The sequence below is a fragment of the Anoplolepis gracilipes genome, chromosome 2, assembly GCF_047496725.1.
Source record: "Anoplolepis gracilipes chromosome 2, ASM4749672v1, whole genome shotgun sequence".
Classification (NCBI taxonomy): Eukaryota; Metazoa; Arthropoda; class Insecta; order Hymenoptera; family Formicidae; genus Anoplolepis; species Anoplolepis gracilipes.
The window spans coordinates 13,160,622-13,184,009 of record NC_132971.1 but is presented as its reverse complement, the minus strand read 5'-3'; the positions used below and the strand labels follow the sequence as shown (position 1 = coordinate 13,184,009).

The 23,388-nt window shown below is 35.5% G+C and overlaps 1 protein-coding gene across 5 annotated transcripts in view; it reads right to left on the bottom strand.

The window, feature by feature from the left end:
• The window catches only part of LOC140662972 (puratrophin-1), a 300,935-nt gene that overhangs the window by 75,911 nt on the left and 201,636 nt on the right, over nucleotides 1-23,388 (bottom strand). For all 5 annotated transcript variants that reach the window (XM_072886768.1, XM_072886767.1, XM_072886770.1 and 2 more), the window contains 6 exons: nucleotides 22,972-23,089; nucleotides 11,078-11,171; nucleotides 10,496-10,588; nucleotides 10,019-10,108; nucleotides 8,001-8,218; nucleotides 6,853-6,991 (listed from right to left, as the gene is read on the bottom strand). In XM_072886768.1, coding sequence (XP_072742869.1) covers nucleotides 6,853-6,991; nucleotides 8,001-8,218; nucleotides 10,019-10,108; nucleotides 10,496-10,588; nucleotides 11,078-11,171; nucleotides 22,972-23,089 — 752 coding nt within the window. The remainder of the gene's footprint in view (nucleotides 1-6,852; nucleotides 6,992-8,000; nucleotides 8,219-10,018; nucleotides 10,109-10,495; nucleotides 10,589-11,077; nucleotides 11,172-22,971; nucleotides 23,090-23,388) is intronic.

The following is a 23,388-nucleotide window of genomic DNA, read 5'->3' as shown; positions in this document are numbered from 1 at the left end:
CTCTGACACTGGCCATCATCTCTGGCAGGCCAATAGTTAGAGGAAAGTGCGGGTAAATGTAAAACGTGACGCGGTTTCAATCCGTCGCACGTAATTGGGTGTAAAAGTTGATTCACATCCACGAGGAGACAAACGAGCCGAACGGAAGGAGACGGTACAAACCGGCGGAAACATACACGTTTCTCTCTTTTTCTTTCTCTCTCTTCGATTCACATAAATCCTGAATCTGGAGAGCCTTCCACATATCATGGTGACGTGGAAAAAAACGTGAATTGCGTCGAAAAAATCACACGGCGACCAAGGAAGATAAACGTTACATGAAGAAGAACGATAAATGAAAGTTTATTTTTTCAGAAAGCCCGTTTTACTCTTTTTGATACGCGTACTTTAGATTGACGCCGGTAATAAATCTTTGTTCGATCACTTGCTACCTTTTATGGCGCATGATCTATTTGATAGACAATTAAATGTCGACCAGCTGTTTCTATTGTTAAAATAAAATAGAAAGTTGTTTTGAAAGTATAAAGCGAAGAATAACGAAAGAGTAGCAGAAAAGAGAAATTTTTTTAAACGGGAAAACGCGGAGAATTAACAGGATTCTTCGCGGAAGGCGTTATGGTAATGTTTCGCATCCTGTGTTTCTTTTTCCTTTTCAGAATAGGAAACATAATAATTTGATATTAGGTACTCGTATTATGTTCATAATAGCTTCGCAAAGCACACGCGTTTCCTTTAAACATAGAATAGCTCGTTGTATCGCAAATGTACCGTTATATAAAAGTTAACATAGAAATATTTTCAATAAAATGTCATGGTCTACCGCGCGCTTACCATATTGTATCGGAAATTTCTCACGTCGATGGACACGCCTTACACGTACATAATATATGAAATAAATATATATCTTAACTTGGTAAAAAATGTTCAAAATTATAGCCACGCGCACATGAGGCGAATAGTAATTCACAGCTACTTTCTATGAAACGTGTTTCAAGAAAACACGATCAATTTTACATACAAGGCGGATTCTACTTGCAACCTTTTAAATACCTTTTAAATAGTGTCGGATAAATATTTCCGATTTTTTCCTTTATTATTTGTTCGTATTACACTACAATTGATTCAGAGAAATAGTCATACACAAAAGTGCACTTGAAATTATTGTGTTACAATATAAAACCCTCTTTAATAGCACAATAAATTATTTAAAAATATAACTTTTAAAAAAATTTTGACATGAAATTTTCTCTTTATTTTCTTAAATCATTTGTGGGTTAAAGTTGAAATTAGTCAAATAGTTAGTAGAATTAATGGTTTAAGTTTCATTAATTGAAAATCTCATGCGAAAAGAGACCGCTTGACGTCAGGAACGAATCAACACACTTTCCCATACACGTCCGTAATTCCGTACGCGGCGTTCGCTCTCGTCGAGAGGGAGGAACCGGTGTTACGGCAATTAATTCGAGTCCGATCGGTGCGCCTCTCTGAACATCCTTCTCTTTTCCCGCCCGAGTTCTCATCTCCGTCGTTAAGAGACGACGCGCGCTATTTCCGTGAACCAAATACGGCGATCGGTCAAAGACGAGGAACAGAGAGTTGCCGACGATCACGCAGCGGCATGAACGATTGATGAGCAGTGTCGGAATGATTTTCTTTCCGATCATTGGCGATCAATTTTAACTTAAAGACGATAACAATTGTAACAAGAAACTCAATTAGGTGCACGAATGTTTTGTTTAATTGTACAAGCAAAAATGGTATTTTTATTTTGGTATATAAAATTGTTTTTCATATATCTTTAATTTATTTATTGTATATCAATAATTTTGTGATCTCTAATACCTCTTCAAGAATATAAGTTTTTTTTTCGTAATATTCTTGTAATAAATGTTGACATTTATGCAACAGATTATCTGCGAACATAAACAAAAAATAAATTTTATTTCTCTATTTTAACTTGTCAGTCTTTTCTGTTTTTTTTTTAATTTATTTTTAGTTCTTTGACTTTCTGCCCTTTATTTTGAAAAAAAACTTTTCTTTTATTAATTATGATAGTAGTAATAAGAAGAATAGAAACAAGATGAGGAGGAAGAGGGGTTTGGACAAATGGATCATCAAAGTAGAACGCGTAATAACGGAATGCACGACGAGATCGCTTCGGGCGATCATCGTGATTATTATTGTCGTGCGTGTTTTCTAGATTTTTTCTCTCGTTCTCCTCCTCCGACAACAAAGCGCGATAATTTTATGGCGATCGAAAGGTGCTGCTACTCGCTCGAGGTGAACCACCTGATCAATGTTGAACGAGAGAGGCTACGCTTCTCTTTTGTAGACGAATAGATTCGCATGTATCAATCGTGTGTATCGATCATTTGAAATTAGAACGGCCAAGAACATTCTATAACTTGTAGACAAAAAAATGAATATCTTATGTTTAAATAGATATGTAACAATTGCAGTTTTATTGTGTGAAAAAGATTACTGTCATGTACTATAACTTAGATTTTTATAACAGAGTTATCTATTAAGAGATATTAAGAGGTAATGCCCATTTTATCGAAACGTCATAAGATCTTACAAAATAGAATATTCTTATTTAGCAATGCTGATGAAGCAACTCTGAATAATATGTATGGATCTCTTCCCCTGCATGATTGTCCGTAACATGAAAGCGGAATATGCTTGATGGAAATGCTTTGATCGAACAATTAAACAATTGTCAAGGGCGCCGACTCACTTCCTGGTCGAGACACGTCGTCCTTCTCATGCGTGCCACTGTACAGAGCGTAGTACTTTTGATCTGTTAAATGTCTGTGGCAATCATCCAAATTAAAATTGCCCGATCGCGTGCGTTAAGCTTATTTGGCACAACAATGATCAAATACAGCGTACGGTCTGCATCCCATGCGACCGATCCCCCAATGGAAGCCCAATAAAAGAAAAAGAGAATGAACAGATGCAGAGAGAATGCTATCGGTAATATATGTGATATGCTCGATAAAAATGAAATATAAATGATCTATAATTTATTCAATTATCTCTCTTTTATTAATAAAATTCTCTTTATATAAATTTATACGAAGTTATCAATAATAAGGAATAATAAATAAAGTTGGATTTATCCTGATCATTGATTTTTCAAATTATATTATCAAAGTAATCGAGATACATAAATCTAATATTTAGTTTAGAGATACGATTGCTTTACTATCGGATTCTAAATTTATTCTGACCTCTTTGTGTGCTTTAAATATACGTCGGGTAAGATCCTAACTCGCTTCCAGTCGTAAACATATCAACGTGGCGCTTACGGGAAAATTATTCCGATTAATAATTAATCAGTACGATAATGTTGTCTCGCGTTATCGCCCGCGAGCCGCTACCTGCTTTTCTTTATTACCACTTGCCGATGATAGATGGATCGATCCAGGCGAAGCGCGTTAAACTACCCATTACTACTATACGCGTTCCTGATCACATCGCGCGCGCACGCGGTTAATAAGATAATAAGTACCACGTGGGGATGAATAATCGCGATTGGGCGCCATTGCGCCGCCGGTCCTAGCACGGTATCCCGCTAAGAGAGGAGCCGTTATCATTATCCTTACGTCGCTAGGCAGCGATTAACCGTAGCAATAAGGAAGTGCCTACGTTACGGATTGACCGTCAAGCATTTTTATGATTTTCGTTGCGCCAGCGAAACGAAAGTATGCACTTAGAGGACGAACTGATTAATAAACCAGCGTTTCACAACGGTACCTCATCGACAGGAATTCCGAATGTAGGGTGCGTTTCGATAAACTACAGAAGCGAGAGAGACCTTTCCTTTCATGACAAAATTCATCGAAGGACCACGGTTATCAGCGGATCAAAATTATAATCGTGACGTTAAGTAGCGGTTTCGTCAAAGTGAAAGTTCAGTGGCGTGGTGTCTCGGTATATCAAGTATATGACTTTGCGTATACGTCGCAGCAGCACACACGGATCGTACACGCATCTCGTATCTAATTATCGAGGAATGCTTTGTGCGTGTAGGAAGCCGCGCGCCTCAGCTGCATTCGAGCTTAACGACTCGGTACAAGAAATAGAATAGAGAAAAGCATGTGTGATTGAGTGGTATGCGATAAGTTTACTATTTATGCAATATGTACGTATACAATTTCTCGATCGATTTTTTATGTTAAATATATTTTTTTAATATTTCGACCTTTCAATGATATAATTTATCACGCTTATAGTTTTTGGTGGTAGAAAGAAAAAGAAATTTACCGCTCTTTAATCGATTATTGTGTATGATTACATAATTAGACAGTTCGAATATGTCTCTTCATCTACATAAATGTTCTCTTTCTTTGACGATTAAATTTTTTAAAAGCAGAAAAATGCAAGGTTAAGATAAAAGTTATAATTAGTAGCAATTTTTTTTTCTCTTTAGCACAGATTGTCTGATCTCGAAATTTCGATGAATACTATTACTATATGAATGCTATTTCTACATTAATCGATTTTGGACATCTAGATGACTATGGAGAGAAAAAAAACGGTGAAAATTACAGACTGGGAAGCATCGCGAACCGCCCAGGTCATTCATTCACACTCGGCTTCTCAAAGGGCGGGCCATCGCTATTTTTTATGTGCAGGTGTGATGGATAATTAATAATTATAAAGCGATCAACGAAAGAGCGGCATTTGTGTGCAATCCATCGTAGTAATTTCTGATTTATTTGTGCACGAAAAATGTATATTCGCGACGGCTCGATTTCGTCTTCGCCCTGAAGGGCTTGTTATTAAATGTGCACATTCGCGCATAAAACGAGTTTAGATTGCTTCGTTTGATGGTTCGTTTGATGCGACTCAAACGCTACAGAAAATCAGACGTTCTTAAAGGTTTCGTGTTGTGTACAAAAAGGAAAGAAATGTAACGTTATTACACGTACCTGGTAGTTTATATAGAATTACAGGACAATTTTCACAGACATAACGTAAAAAAATATTCGCGACGTTTACAGGAAAAAAATGAAAAAATAAACTACAAAAAAAACAGTACGATCATAAAAAAAGGATTAGTTTTCATTTGTGTAAAGTTAAAAATAACATTAAAAATTAAAGCAGTAGTATATATAAGTCAAGTTGTATCAAAATATAACTTATTATGATGAATAATTTATTTTGATCAATTTTAATGTTATACAAATTGTCAATATAATCAATATAAAAAAATTAATGTTTCAGGATAAATGTATATATTGAAAAATAAATCCTTTTTGCTCGTAAAACGGATTAGTTTATGAGGGACAAGTAAAAAAATGTTTACAAAAGAGTTTACAATAGGGATGTCGAATATCTAAATTCTGACAATATATCGATTGGACCTTTCTCGCGATACCATCGTTTCCTAGATTGTTTATCGACTCGCACGATTCTCCCATCACATTATCGATTATACTCGGATGCGTTAGTAAACGCGCGTCAGCCACGTTCTCGGACTTGGTCGTCATTATGAAAATAGCGAATGTAATGCGTCGGAGAGGCACAAGATTGCGTTCGCCGATCTCCATAGCATCTAATACCATGGGGAAAACGCGTGTTAACACGTGTTTGCTTTAGGCATCTCTTGGAATCAGTGGCCGGACAATCACTCGGTTTGCTAAAATTACTAGAGAAAGCATCGAGTGTAATTTAAAATGTTAAATACTTTCACACAATTAGGTCTACATGCTCCTAAAAATTCAGACAAAATTGAACCTGAATTGAATGAAAAATTTATTTTTCAGAGTATAATATATAAATAATGATAGGAATATTAAAATAAAATATATCTTCTTACGTACATAATAAATTATGAATAAATGCAACCTTTCTCGACATAGAAAGAGCTGAATTCTCCTTGACACTACTAACAAAGCCTCATCGTATTTGCGAAGGACGAAAGAATAACAAGTCGCCGGGTCAGATCGACGCGCCGCGAAAGATCGATGAGAGATCGAACGTCAAGTCGAGAGACCATTCGACGACCAGGTATACCGCGATTTTCAAAACAAAAGCTCGTTCGTGGAAGCGAGAATAGGGAGTCCTTTGTGCGACTTCCCTTTGTCGATCGAGGGAGTTGCTGACTTGCTGAATTCAATGGACGAATCGCGCTCGGCACAAAATGGCCACGCGCGGTTCAGAGGGAGGATGAACCGCGAGTACATATATGCGAGATGCGACGTAAATGCACCGCGTGCAATAATTCCGGCGGGTAATCGTCTGGAAGAGAGTGCCGTGTACGACGAGCTTTTATGCACGCGCAGAATAATAAGCCGCGGTACACCGACAATCTTTTTCTAGTTCAAGGCCATGATGGCCATCATCAACCCTCCAGCAACATCACAACGTGCTAATATAAATCTTAGATTTTTTGAGACAGTCTTATCTTATTTAAATAATTAAGGTAAATAATAACAATATATGGTTTATTAAGGTGAAGAATATTAATAATAAAGTAAATAATTATTGAGTATTATGTAATAAACTCTCTTAGATAAAAATAATATCAATATTCTTTTAATTTCTAATTATAAAATTAAATGACTCATTTTGTTTCTATTCTCCATAGTAAATAAATATATTATATATATTAGATATTTAAATTTATATAAATTTAGATAATAATTTATATAAAGATATTTAATGTTATATTTAAAAGCATAGTTAACTATATATGATTTATCTATGCTAATATCAGCATAAAGACTATTAGGCGAATAAGCTGACATAATTTCAATTATGATTAACCAAAACAGATCACAAACGAGGAAAACATACTTATTGGATAGCTCGCAGATAATAATTAATTTGATCAAGACTCACCTCGTGCGCCTGATCCTCGATGCTCCGCAGAACAGCGAGATTGCGAATAGTCGCGCGTCGCGACTCGAACGAAGACTCCAATCTGGTGGCGGCTTTACCTACTTCTTCCACCAATCTGCGAGCTCGTTTCACCGACAATCTGAAGAAATAAAAAGAAAGAAAAATAATCGTGACACACTGAAGAATTAAAAAAATGCACGTGGCCATTCCTTTTCGCATCCAAAATGTCGAAACCTGACTCGCGAGTTCGTAAATCGAAACTGAGTGAGACTACGCATTTTCCTTATCTCCGCATTAAAATGTTGATACGTACTTCATAAAAATGCAAAATTGCAAAACATGATGCACGTATTATAAATAAGTTCGTTTTACAAAACTGGCAATCATCGCTTTTTCAAATTCATGCAATCTCAATTAACGGCAAAAATTATTCGCAAAAGGAAATAAATTATCTTATTATAGATACGTGATTATTGGAATTATGTCATTATATATATATATATATATATATATATATATATATATATACTGATAAATATAAAAAATACTGATTAATATAAAGAAAGCAAAAATTGAACATCCTATTTTCATTTAAAGGAAAATTAGTTAAAATAAAATAATAAAACAGTTATTTTTTGTAAAACGTATAATATGGGAAATAATCTATGTATAGTTTATACTATGTATCGAAAAATTGTATTCTTGAAATATATATTTTATAAGCCTTCTTAATTAAGATATTCATCTAAGGATATTTTCTTTTTTATATGTGATATTTTTTGGAATATGTTATTTATAAATTAAGTTAAAGCTGTATATTTAACTTGGCCAAATTTTTAATAAATAACAAATGTACACTTGTAAAACTATTTTTCGTTATATCACAAGGATTAATAAATCCAAATATTAAATAATATAATGGTCAAGAAATATCCTCCATTCAGTATATACAATTCGTATATATTAAGATAAAAATATATTTAAGACTATTCTATTTTTTAGAAGATTTTTCTCTTAAACTAAGAGAATTCTTATGGAGCTTATTTTAGAGAAGAGTGAAATATTCTTAATATGAGAATAAAATTTTTTCGGTGCAAGAACAACGTGTTTTGTATGCTTATTATGAATATATTATAAAATTCTTTTACCTAACATGCTCGATGTGCAAAAGCGGGGCCGCGCGTTCCTCGAGCGCGGCGATAGCCTCTTCGGCATCTCTAGACGTTCTTCTCAATGTGGGGTCCGTGAGGAGCCGACCGAGAGGCGTCAAAGTGCCAGATAGGCTTGCGCATTCCTTCAACTCCGACATTTCGAGGGCCAACCTGCGACCAGCCGATTGCCACTCCGTCATGAGGCTGTCGTACTCCTACGGGAAATCAAAATACCAATCATGTTGAAACGTCAATTTATCTATTTCCCGATAATATTCTCGCGATCCAAGAAAATAATTCTTGATCGACAGCCAGTATCCGGAAGGAATGTCAGCGACGTAAAAGTAGACATGTCTGATACTACGATTGCGCGATTCAATGAACCGTGATCGATCAAACATTATAAATCTTATGGAGAGAGCACATTGTTTAAAGAGGTACGTAATGGATGACGCATAATACTGTTGCAGAATATAGAACAAATAATCCGAACTGTATTATCTCGATGATTTCTTAGCTTCAATTATTCGTTCGCTCGAATCGGATCGCGTGCGTGCAAATACCAATCGCATTAGATCAAGTCGCGACGAATGTAGCGTTCAACATAGCGATATCGATTCCCGATACGATCAATTAATTACATATATACATATCTATATAACGAGATATATTAATATTGGCTGATATTATGTCAAGATTGTGTTGCAAAAACTTAAAATAGATTATCAACTTTCATATATTCACCTAAATGAAACGCCGAAAAGCTTAAAATAAATATATTTATCTATCTACCTGTTTTATCTTGAATATATGTTTTTTTAAATTAAAATATACAATAAAAGTGAATCGATGCAATTTTCTACATGCACGATAGTTTACCTAATGTCTTATTTTCGCGAAAGCGCGCGCATCCAACAGATCGATCGATCTTGCCAATCAGTCGATTAATGTCCGAGATTAATTCATCGGCAAATTTCTATTACGATGTTATAAAATAGTTTGATTGCACTGCAGGAAGATGTTAATTTATATAAAATTATTAATTACGTAAAATAATTTATTTTTTCCAGAATACTCTCTAGATATTCTTCTAATTCTTCAAATTCTTTTTTTTTATTATAATTTACAACTGAGGACTAATTTTCGATTGTACCAATTTTTCTCAAAAAAATTCTCTTAATAAGTCATAATAAAAAAATTACAAGTATTAATAGTTAGTCATTATGTCACATATATATTGAGCTTGAACAATTTTGAGAAATGCCTATTTTAATAAAAAAAAGTTAAAAACAAATTTGAAAACATACGAAATATAATAAATGTATATGTTTTTAAGATCTAATCGAAATTCGAAAAACACATAATCGATATTTTTTAAAATCTGTTTTTTAAAATAATTTTTAAAAGATTCTAACAATTAAAGTATACACATTTAAATATTCTTTAGCAATGATATCAAGTGCTGACAAATTGGCAATATCGTTCAGTATTATGATCGGACAATAAATTCTCCGACTATATTGCGGAAGATCATCGAAGCGAGCAGATAGGCACAATTATTTCGCTCGAACGATTTCCAACATGTATTTACTCTGCCAAATCTGCCGAATCATTATCAGGACATTAAGCCGATCTAAGTGGCTTTCGGTTGCATGACGTTGAACGACGAGTTGCGATAACAATTTGTCACGAGGTTCGTTACAAGATATATTATACGCATTCACTTTCGTTCGTTAATCTTTTTAAACTTACAATTAGATAATAAACAATAATTTAAGTTTTTAAGCCAGTGATAGATATTACATATGCAAATTATAAAAAAGCTAAATCGGCGGAAAAATATTAAAAAAAATAAATAAAGTACATTGTTCAAAAGTAATTAATTAAATGATTTAATTATTATATCAATCTGCAGTGTCAAATCAGTATTTAAATATTGCGTTGATGTTTATAAAGTATTTAAATCTTCGTAATGTGTTAATAAATTTAAATATTTACAGTAAAGGCGTAATTACCTTGTAAAAAGTAATCCATTGCATCTGATCGTGATTTTCTTCTCGCCTGGAAATATACTTAGCGAGAGTGGCGTCATTCACGACGACGGTCTGAAAGGAAATGTTTATGGGTAATTATAATATCTTCGTCCAGTGTTTAATACTTGTTTGTGCGATCGTAAATTACATTTATCGCAAACACTGCGAGTTCCAGCTTTTTTATCGATATTCATTTTGCGACGACAAAAAAGTCCTCATCACAATGGAAACCTCTCGGCAATAATGTACCAAGAGACATAAAGTGTAGTACGTAGATACGAAACGCGTATGTGCGTGCACTCGAGAAACCAAATATAATGCACCATGGAATCTAGACCAGCGGCGCACAACAAGCAACCGAGAGGCAAAAACAACGAGCGATTGAGCATTAACTACTTTCTTGTCCGCAAGAAAGTGCGTTCAATACCATTTAAAGATTCAATTGTCCGTCGTACTCACCTGGACGTTACTGAGAGGTAAGAGAGAATCGATCGATCCATGCGTTGTCCCGGTATTCCGAAATACAAGGGTCTGAGCCACGTTGATTTTGCCCTATAAAAAGAAGCACGTGAGTTCTATGACGATGACGCGATAAAGTCTTTATTCGTTTACTGAAAAAATTCTCATTTTAAGAATATTTTACGTATCTTTATAATATCTCTCTTTTTCCAACATAAAATAAAAAAACTTCTTAGTTTAACAATAAGAAGTTCTTTTATTGTAAGAGAGAAATCCTTTAAAAGTAGAGTAGCAGATATTTTTAATATATAAGAATATATACTGAATGGGATATTTTCTTATATTTCTCTATTATATTATTTAACAATTTTAAATGAATATTTGTTTAAACTATTTATTAAAACTTTGATAAGTTAAATATATAATTTTTACTAAATTCATAAATAAAATATTCCAAAAAATATCACGTAAAAAAGAAAATATCCTTATTCATTAAGAATATCTATTAATAAGGCTTATAAAATATATATTTCGAGAATACAATTTTTTCAGTGTTTGATTACTCTGAAATTGAATTCTTACCTGCAGCAAAACCAACATTTTGTCCATGAATTCCAGACTCTCCTTAGAATCGTTGAGTATGAAAATAGTGAAGCCATCTTTCGTGCGGTCAGAGCTAAAAATTAAAAATATATACCAAATATTAAATTATGAAAAAATTCTGGTTCGTTAACTACAATACTTAATTTTACGTAATCGTATATACATATTCGACCATTAAGGTAATCGAAATCGCAATTACTATTGCAGTGCTTTATGAAGCAATTTTTATATATATTATAAATTGTTAAAAAATATTTCCAACAAATATAAAGTAACAAATTGTCATTTATGTCAAAGCAATAGTGACATTCCGAGTCAACTCCGCGTGATGTTATTGTCATTTAAAAATAGTCGTTGTCCATCGTTTCGTATTAGATGAGCACAGCCTGATGCTTTCAAGTGCTTATCGAAACCGTACCCCACTGCATACGAGTGAGCATCGGATCTTATTTACAAACGTCGAATTTCCTAAGCAAATATTATCGCTTCCGTCGAAGAATTCCGTGCGCACACGTGAGTCATAGCGTGTCGCAGTAGTGCACACGTATGGTAAAATCTCCCACGTGTGTATTGCTACGATTTCTCTCTCCTTCCCATCGTCATGCGCGGAGTGAAGCGTGTCGTTCATTGTGTACTTTTGTAAATCGACATACACGTGCAGGCCCGTCAGACCAGGCCTCGTTATGTACTTAAATCGTATCGTTTCTCACGACACTCGCAATTCAATTGAAGGGTTAAGATTAAGGATTAGGACAAAGCGCTTATAAATCGTGCTAACAACTAGTGCATTCTTAATTATGTATTAGATATTTCTGGATATTCGATTAAATTACGAATAAGAACTATATTACAAAATTTAAAAAAATACATCGTTTAACATACTAATTTTAGAAATCTGTCTAATCGTTAACTTAAACATCAAAATACAGAACAGTTAAATATAATTGCAATCCAATTTTTTAATCTTATAAAGAAATGCTTTATCGCACACGTTATAGATGTGTGTATTTATACACCAAAATTTTCGAAATGTATATTTTATAACCCCTTTTAACAGATATTCTTAATAAATAAGAATTTTTTCTTTTATTACGTGATATTTTTTGACATAATTTATTTATAAATTAAATAAAAACTGTAGATTTAACTTGTCAAAGTTTTAAGAAATAGCAAAGTCCATTTGTAAAAATGTTTTTTTATCATTAGAGGATTAATAATTTCAAATATTAAATAATATAATGATAAGAAAATATTTCATTCAGTATATATTCTTACATATTAAGAATATCTGAAACTATTCTATTCTTTAGATGATTTCTCTTTTAAACTAAGACGATCCTTTGGCGCTTATTTTAAAGAAAGATATAAAGATAAGTGACATATTTTCTTAAGATAAGAATATAATTTTTTCGGTGTATTATTAAGCAAATATTATAGTGTCAAAAAAGAAGAAATCTTTGTTGTGATAAAATTTGATACATAAACCAATATAGTTACAATAACAAGATCGTGTCACCAGTAGCTGAAAATGCGCGTAAGCGCAATTTTAGCCGGCTAAACGTAACCCAATTGTATCAGGTATCGCAAACGGCATTAAGTTATGACACGTGGGTGGCTGGCATTAAGCATGCAGCGTTTCTCACGCGGCTCCCGTGGCACCCACATCCCTCTCTTATACTCTCGTCGTGTATACAGTAATCGTGCTCCTGCACAAGTACAGTGGTGCAGTGTCTGGTCGTCATAATGCCGAGCTTTGTATGCGCTATGTATTACCGAGATCTATCCTAAATTGTCATCAGTGCGACAGACTATGAGCCACGCATGTATATTTCTCTGCTTCTGTGGTTTATATTTTCTACTTTTGGTTACAACCAGACTAGTTTCTTCCCCGATTTCTCTGTCATGGCATAATTGATACGCGAAATTTCTCGAGTCCAGCTCGAAGGGACGCCTATGTAAATGCTTCGTGACAGCCTTCTCAAATTGCACGTGCAACTACTAAACGTCGCTACTCCCCGTAAAACTCGATAGCGTAAATCATAGAGTTGACCGTGAGCCGATGTATGCGAATCTTGTTGGGGCGGTAGTGAATAAGATAAAATCAAATGGCTGTCTTGACTTCCTGTCATTAAACGTCCTGGTATATAATCACGATAGAAGTAACCTTCGAACCCAGGAAGATCAAGTTTCTGGATTTCAATGCCGTGAGATATTTTCAATATCAATCTTACATGATGTTATCATTGGAAAAAGAAAGATTATCGAAAGTTTAAATATTTAATTTTCCAAATCTTACACTCAATTTTCAGTAATAATTTTTTTTTTTCAATCACATCTATAAATCACATTTTATAATGTAAAAATAATTTATAAATTATGCATTAATTATACGTTCAAAAATATAATTTTTAATTAATATCTAAACCTAAAGTTTACTGAAAATAATATTTCCATTTAGCTGAAAGATTGAGTGATCTGATAACGTTCCTCAACCAATCATCATCGATGCAATCATTCGATGCGCATGTAATCTGCCGGACACAGCTAAATTATTCGCGCATATTCTCCATTTTACCGTACAATGATCGATAAGAAGACGTGATCGCACCACCCTTTCTCGTCGGAAAATTATCGTGCGATCTATTATATTATCCGAACCGGCCGTTTTCATGTAACCGTAATGACACGTACCCGCGGAACTCAATAGCGCGGAACAGTTAGATCGCAGCAGCTGTCGCTCCCCGGAATCGGCGATCTTGTTGATAAGTAAATCACTTTGATTTTGCCAAGTTAACATCGCGCCACGTGACGCCCACGTCTCTGGCGCGTCTCGGGCTCATCAGCGCGCGATGTAACCGTCTCGCGCGCGCCCGGTTGACGTATGATAAATATAGAGGTGTTAGCGAGCATGTTGCACGATTGCGTCCCCTCGCCCCCTCTCCCCTTCCTTTACGACGCAATTCACCGGCAATGGAACGAGATCGATAAGACTAGGCCCAGGGGTTGCCGTGTCGACACTGATCACCCGTTAGCGTGCCTGACAGTTAGCGCTTCGCCTAAATTACACGTCCCACACGTCGAGAGAGCTAATGAAAGGGCGCCGTACGATAGGTTTTGTCGTTCGCCGGAGATCCCGTTGCGATGCTGAGCAGGCGTGCGTTTCCTTAATGATGTTGGTAACCAGGACGAGATATCTCTTTCTCTTCTTTTTCAACCAGCGGAAGTCAATGTCACCGTAACACGTATGGAACGAATCGTAGACGACTTTCATTATAATCGCTTGTCCGATTTAATACAAGATTGTCGAGAAAAGTTCGCAACATTTATCAATCAATCGTTAACTTCTACTTTCTAGTGAACAATTTGACGATTTAAACCTTAAGCTCGAATATATTATATATATAAGATATTTAAATCACTTGAGCTTGAGTATTGCACTGAATTCAAGAAAATTAAATGTTAAATCAAATATTAAAAATCTTTTAAAATTATTTTTTTGAAAAGGAGTTTGCTACACTTTGACGTAAACATGGTCCATAATCCAATATCTTATTTAAAGTTTTCGCGACGTAATACGATAATCATGTAAAACGTACAAAATATCGTATCTTTCAGAGTGCATCTTGAATATTAAACATGTACACATGGATTTATCTGTCAACTATGTCACTGCCCACTCTCGGAAGAATCTCTCATGTGTGCATTAGCAACCATTGTCAACCTAGACCTCGGTAGAACCGGCGTATTCGGTATCGCACGAGTATGTCGTGTGTACACATCGTTCCGCTTTACAGCGGAGTCTAAAATCACGACCGCGTCCTGGGTGGGCGAAGACTGTCGAATGGAGGCTGCGTCACGACCGACTGTCGGCTGGCAATTGACACCGAGACGTGTCCCGGTGTGACGACGATAATTTCGCGACCCCGGAACCGCGCGAATGTCATTTTTGCCGATGCGCGCTAGCGAAGACGACGTCGATCGCCATCGTCATCACCGTTCAACTCTGCTTATCACTGCTGCGACGATGATGTTATGTTAAAATTCTTTTTCCTCGCAAACCGAGAGAATAGCCTGAGGCACAGCCTGCGCGAATCATACCCGGAAACATCTCTTGGTGAATGAACGTGAATTATATTACGGTCTCATATGGAAGCGTCTAACTGTTATAGCTTTGAGAATCCAAGTTTTTTGTCATGGATTCGATCGAGCCGAAGTTCCATTCTGACGCTTAGTCACGAGCCATAAAGTTTGGATAAATATAGTAGTTAGCGTTAGTACATCGCCGGCCATGATAAACTTCAGTTAACGATAATCATCGCGACGGGCAGTGCGTGGTTAGAGCTATCCTTTAAACTTCAAGCCAAGAATACCGTATAGCCTCGATAAATACTCAATCTTCGTCAAAGATTTCATTACGTCATATATACGGATTGCAAAATCCAAAAAGAAATTAAGGAATAATAAAAATTATTAATTATGATTAAAATATATATATATATATATTCGCATATATATATATATATATATATATATATATATATACATATATATATATATATAAATTAATAAATATTTTACAAATTCATATTCCATAATAAACTCTAAATGTAATATGTATCTCATAAAAGAACCATTAAGTCAAAGCTTATTGGAATATCAAAATTTTCAACTCGGTCATTTTAAACCAACGGTTGTAATACATGACTGATCGTAGCAATTGACTCTTCGAAAGATCGAATTTCGAATTGTTGAAGGGACGAGATGAGCTCGTAGAAAGTCGACAAGTCGAACTCGACGTAAGTGGAGCATAAGTCGTTCGCGAAACGTCGGTAGGTCGTGTGAACTGACACTAAAAACGGACGAAACCTATATTCGTAATAATTCTAATAATGTAAATAGTATTTTAACGAGCGCGTTAAGACTGTCGGTATTTAAACATTATATGCCATTAATCGCTTCGCGAACGAGAGACCAATTGTGCAAAAATCTCGTGGCTTTTCCCGCCGAGAGCGAGAAAATGAATCGAGCCGCGATTATACACCTCGTTATGAAAAATGTAAATCTTCATGTCTACAATAAAATGTACATGATGTAGACATGATTACATGTTATACTATGTGAATAAATTTATACAAATAAAAGACCAATGGAATATAATTTCTGTAAAAATATGCGATTGAAATAATTTTCTTATTCTTTCCATGTTTAAAATTACTTAATTACCTTTCTGTGATTTTAGATTATGTATATTACTACACATAAAGAATGTCAACACTGATAGATCAATCAACGGATGTCTTCATTCATAAAAATTTCGCTAATCGTTCCATTCAGCCCTCAAGTATTATTAATTAAGTACATATGAATAAGAATGCGGGATAATATAAATAGATTGACGGAATCACGACGGTTAAGCGCATCGAGACGCGCCTAAATTAAGGAAATAAAAGCCAGGAGATATAAAATATCCGACAATAATGTTCAAAAAAAACCAAGGGTAGGAAACATTGCTATATCGAGGAAGATAGGCCGGACAAATAAAAAAGAAGCAATTAGAGAAAGATGAAAAGGCGACAGCAGCGAAAAACGAGAGGCACATAGATAGCAGATACGATCTTGGAAGTGGGTCAGTAAACTGCAGTTACGAATCTTCATCCCGGAGGGAAAAGCGAGCGCGATAACGAGGAAGGACGTTTCGCCGAAGCCCGTTACCGTTACCATCGGCTCAGAATCGGAGGGTGGCTTATGTCAGGTGAGAGGGAGGGCCGAGGAGGAAGAACTGACGATCACGCCGGCTTCTCAAGACGGAGGGCGAGAGAGGGAAGGCAGGGTAAAAGGATTGATGCGCGTCCATAAGTCATGCGGAAATGCGGTCAGGTGCACAACTGGATCAACGAGAGATTCCCGGCGATCCTATCGTTCTGCGATTTACCGCTCGTGACTTTCCGTCCTACGAGATGCACGATACGAGCTCTTTTAAGCTGGCAGGACCAAATCAACAAAATCAAATAGGACCTAATGGATTATTTAGTACTTATTTTGTACTATTTTGTATCACCAAAAATAATTTTGTACCCCATGCCAATTCAGAAAAAATCGTGGCGCTGCTAATTTAATATTAAGCTAGCAGGACCAAAAGAAAAAATTAAAAGAATAAATAAAACAAAATAGATACAATTAGTACTGAATTTGTACTAATTTGTACCACCGAAAATAATTTTGTACCACCAAAAATAAATTTGTACCCCGTGCCAATTAAAAAAAATTGTGGTCCTGCTAACTTAATATTCAACTATCGTAATAAAAACCATTAAAAAATGAAAAATAAAAATTGATCTGATTAATACAGCATTTGTACTAATTTGTATCACCGAAAATAAATTTGTACCCCGTGCAAATTAAAAAAAAATTGTCGTCCTGCTAATTATAAAAATTATAATTAGCTAATCGTATTTTAAAGAATAATACGGTATATACCAAGTACGCATACCTATTCCTTCGAATGTCGCCGTACATATGACAAGAGCAACAGCGCGCTACGTCTGTAAAGGTCGAGCGCCGAACACTGTGTGACGATGTAAGATAACAAATTCCTTATGCCTATAAAATAATATACGTAGGTATGCCGAATATCCTTTATAAAAAATAGTGACGCGGCCTTGTTTGTATCCTTGGTATGCGTGACGTAGGAGGACACGGCATAGGACATAGTGGGGGTAGGCAAGTGGGGGAAAGGACCGCCGCGTCGCGCAGAAAGCAGAGAGACGAAAAAATTATTATTGTTCAGCCAACGCTCGAGAGTTAACAAATACGTATTCGACATACATATGTCGTATTATTTTATAGGCATAAGGAATTTGTTATCTTACATCGTCACACAGTGTTCGGCGCTCGACCTTTACAGACTTAGCGCGCTGTTGCTCTTGTCATATGTACGGCGACATTCGAAGGAATAGGTATGCGTACTTCGTATATACCGTATTATTCTTTAAAATACGATTAGCTAATTATAATCTTTATAATTAGCAATTGTTAACATAATTGATTAACTCTTATGATAAACTACACGTAAGAATATCAGCTCTCGTAAGCTGGCAGGATCAAATCAGCAAAATCAAATGGGACCTAATGGATTATTTAGTACTTATTTTGTACTATTTTGTACCACCAAAAATAATTTTGTACCCCATGCCAATTCAGAAAAAATCGTGGCGCTGCTAACTTAATATTAAGCTAGCAGGACCAAAAGAAAAAATTAAAAAAATAAATAAAACAAAACAGATACAATTAGTACTGAATTTGTACTAATTTGTATCACCAAAAATAAATTTATATCCCGTGCTAATTAAAAAAAATTGTGATCCTGCTAACTTAATATCGTAATAAAAACCATTAAAAAATGAAAAATAAAAATTGATCTGCTTAGTACTGAATTTGTACTAATTTGTACTACCGAAAATAATTTTATAGCCGGTGCCAATTGAAAAAAATTGTGGTCCTTATTTATTTATTATGTGGTTCATTATTTATATAAATTAATAAAAATTGTATATTTAACTTGATCAAAGTTCTAATAAGTAGAAAATCCATTTGTAAAACTGTTTTTCATTATCAATGAAATTAATAATTCCAAATATTATCGTAATATTAAATAATATTAAATAATATTCTTATATCTCTTATCTATATATATGCTTACATATTATAAATATTTGACAATGAGATTATTCTACTGTTTAAAGGATTTCTTTCTTAAAATAAAAGAATTTTTTTAGTTATTTTAAAGATATTTTAAATAAGGATGAGTAAAAAATATTCTGAACATGCTTATTAGATTTATCAATCTTTACAAAACTATGAGAATCATTATCATATCAAGCTGATTCTGGAGAAAAAAAGAAAAAAATTGACACTTTTTTTACCATAAATAATTGGTATTATATATGTATACTCGATGAATAGTTTTGCTAATAAGATGTCTCGCCATGAATATACTTTACGCTACATATATTTTTACGTGAGTATCCGTCAGTCAATATCTCACCCTTCTCCATAATATAACGATCAAAGCTCCGATTCAACACTGGACAAACCGGTGATGCGAGTTAACGGTGAAAGACGACTCGAGGTCAATTTCGCTTGGCGATGCATTTGCGAATTACTTTTGGTGATTCGACCTTTCACCGCGACCAATCAAGTTATTACGCGTAACGCAAACCGCGGGAGTCTCGCTTGACGCTTAATATATTTCTCCCGTGTGAGATATAAGCTTTCGAGGCGGCCACTGCAAAGGCAACTGCGGTGAAACGTGACTTGTTATTTCACACTATGACAATCCTGAATTAAGAAAGTTGTACAGATCCGTTACACGTGTATCTTCTTAAGATCATAGATTTCATCAATTATACATCAATTTATTGCTTTTAGTTAAACAATTTTTTTATTATTTGATAACAGTTCGAATAATAATTTATTTGTTATATAAAAGAATATACGTACTTGATTTATTATGTGTATCAATAATTTTAATTACACATATTTTATTTTTATTCTGAGTTTAATATTTTTTAACAAAAGCTCATAAAAATTTTAAAGTCAAAAATTCAAAAGTGAGTTTAGAATATATAAAGTTTACAAAAAAAAATAATAATAATACGTTTCCTGCAAAGAGTAGGCCAGTCTATGTAAGTAAACGCATAAATATAAATGCAAACTCAGGAAGTTTAATTATAACGGAAACGATTAGCCGATAAACAGCCTATCTCACATCTGTCGGCAAATTTCAATCGACCAATAAATATCGATACTCGCGGACATGCACGATGAATGCACTCAATATACGATAACGGCGTGTACTGCGCTTTCGCCATTTCACTCCCCGCAAAAATTAGGCATGATCAAAGCACAGTACAATTTTTTATCCATTCTACACAGACTTGTTTTCATCTTCTGGGAAAAACCAAATACAACACTGATAATTAAAAGTGCAAACATTTTTATTATATAGTGCAGTGCTTAAAAATGCCGCCGATATTTATTTTCATAATGTCTTAATAACTTTATTCCTGAATATTTTAATATTATTTAAAACTTAGGAATCGCGCATACAGATCTGCATTAAAAAAAATTATATTCTCATTTTAAAAATATTTCACTTATCTTTCTCTAAAATAAGGATTAAAAATAGAGTAGTTTCAAATATTCTTAACATGTAAGAATATACTAAATATTTTCTTACCATTACATTTAATATTTGGGATTATTAATCCCAATGATAATAAAAAACATTTTTACAAATGGACATTTGTTATTTATTAAAACTTTGATATTTAATTAAATTAAATATATAGTCTTTACTTAATTTACAATTAATGTATTTCAAAAAATATCACATAAAAAAAGAAAATATTCTTATTTATTAAGAATATCTATTAAGAGGACTTCTAAAATATACATTTCAAGAATACAATTTTTAGTGTGTGTCTAATTCGAGTGCATGTGCGTCCCAGATTCGTAACAAGCATCTATCTCAAGCATCTATCCCATTTATTACGCGTGATTTGTCCATCGATTAAACGCTCTTCCGCGTGATTACACGATGAGATGAAAGAGTGCCGCCTGTTTTAACGCCTCGTCGAGACATTACACGGTAACGATACGCACAAAGTATGTACATACATACGTATAAAGTTTCGCATATGCGTTCTCGACGCATATGTGGAAATTCCGGGGTCAATTTCACGCGATAGGAGGTTCCCAGACGTTCCGTCGTTTTGTTCGCAATAAATCTGCATCGTCGGACTTATCCGCGTGTAATCTGCCACCGAGATAGCCCAGCGAGGCGCTATGTCAACGTCGCGCTTTCCCGCCGCGGTCGCGCGGAAAAATGCTAATGAATCCCGCACGGTGTATAACCGACACGCTGATTTATAACGATCGTGTTCCGCGTAGAGAATCATTATGACACCAGCTTTCGTCGCGGATTCCACGCCGAGAAATATAGTCCACGTGCGTATTCGCGCGAGCAGCGTGCCCGCCTTTCTTCCGGCAACGAAAGATATCGACGCGTAACAATGCGTATTGTGGCCGAAGGAGATGATAACTCGGCCGCGATAAATTAGAAGTATCGCCCCGGCGTGCTTATACCGATCCTGGGAACGTAAGAGATAAATCGCTTACGCGGGTTTCGGTATCGCGAGTGCGATATCGACGCGGAAAATCGTCGGTCAGAACCTGAATACATCTCGTTACGGCGATCTTTTCGTCGTAAATTCGTATTAATTCCCGCGTACAGTGCGGGATCTACGAAAGCGCGGGATATTTTTTCCAAGGATCCCTTCAATTATTCCCGCGGAGATACATCGGCGATCCGGAAAGCCCGCGGGGACGGCCTATCAGCTGCGTGAGTTAAACTTCGCACCGAGAGATACCGATGAAAGGCGGTATATATACATATATATATGTACAGACGTGGCGCGGCGTCGATGAAATCGCGGAAATTTTCCGCTGAACTTTTTCCCATGCCTTTTTTTTTTGCATGCTGTATCGACGGGGAAGAGTCGCCGACGCGGAAACGACGGACTCTCTGCCTAACTCGCGCGTCGAAGATGCTGATAGATCTCGACGGTATTTCTCGTTGAAGAAACACCCCGGGCGTGATAGCACTTTTCTCGCTTTCGTCCTTTCTGTCTTGTTCTTCTCGCCGTCTTTCTATTCTCCCGTTTATTCGCGTACGAGATTCCGTCGTCGCACGGAAAATCATAAATCCGCGCGATGATCGATACCGGTGCGAGATCGCCGTGACTATCATGACGTCATATGTTTTATGAGCTAGAAAGTATGTGAATATGTGCGGTCAAGAGCGCCGTAAAAAATCTCGAATGATGTCGCGATTATTACGTTGTCAATAAAAACAGTCAAACAGCGCATGTAAAAAATAAAAATAGAAAAATTAATTTTTTTGCAAAAGATACATTTTTTTTATGTTAATAAAATAAATAAAAACTGAAACATCAATGTGGCACTAATTCTAAATTCGAAGAATATAAATCTCATATGTACAAACGCATATAATATTTCATTCGCTCTCTCCTTATTGATCAATTAAATTTAGTTTTCAGTATTTTACTTAATTAATGACTTTAATAATTAATAACTCATTGAGAGATAACTATCTTATCGAATATTAGATTCGCAACACGTTTCCATAATCGAATAGATGTCGATTTGTTTCGATTCGGTTCTCACGGTATCTAATCGGTGTTACACCGATGTTAGAAAGTGCTATATCGGTGAGCACGTCGTAAACGCGTTAATTGAATAGCTTACAAATGAGAGGAAGCTTCGTTAGAGAGCTTGTAGGACGAGGTACGGCCAGGCTAGGAAGAACCGGTGAGCCGCGATTTTGCTCCGCATCGACGATTATAGTGGGCGTGCCCGCGATTTCATGACGGCGGAAAATTATAATTATTACCGACACCGGCGGTCGATCACGTTTATTTAGCGGAAAGCTCGCGCGCTCCTTCCTCTCTGCCGGCCAAGATTAATAAATTGCCAATTCGAAGTCGGATGATTTCAGTTATTATCGGCTACAACGGCCTCGTTGAGGAGCACATCAGATGCCGTCGTAATAAATGGGTGTCTCGCGCCGCGGCCGTAAAGTGCGAATTCTTCCCGTGCGGGTTAAAAACGCCCTTTGAAAAAATTATCGCGGGCCGCGCGCTAATCGAATTCATAAATTATTGCCACGGTCCAATGGGCGCGCACGCGCGCGACTGATCTTCGCCGATATAATCCGGCTGATTTATCGATATCCCGCGACTCCGCAGGGTGATGCATTATGCGAACGTTTATGTGACGGGCGAGATGCGTACCTGGGTAGACGAGCGAGGTAGAGCAGAAAAGACGATGTCTCTCTAACGGAAAGATCTTCCCTTGTGGATACATTGTCCTCGAATTCGATAACCGGTCTCCCGATGACGTCTATGTATCCTGCAATAGACAAATAGAACAGTTCTGGTTAATATTTTATTTAAAATTTGAATGTAGAAAATTTATTAAATATATCAATTTCTCTTTGTAAAGAAATTTTAATTAAAACTATATCAAAGTCCAATTTATCTCTCTAAAGAGATGTAAAAGTTATAGTGCTATAATATAAAAGTTATAATCCTGTAGAAGTTGATTTGTTCGCGCATATGGTATTATCTCCTTGCGTATTTTAATTTCCGTTCCAAGTAGATACATGCGATTGTGCAACATGAATTATTTCAATAGGGCAGTAAACGTTG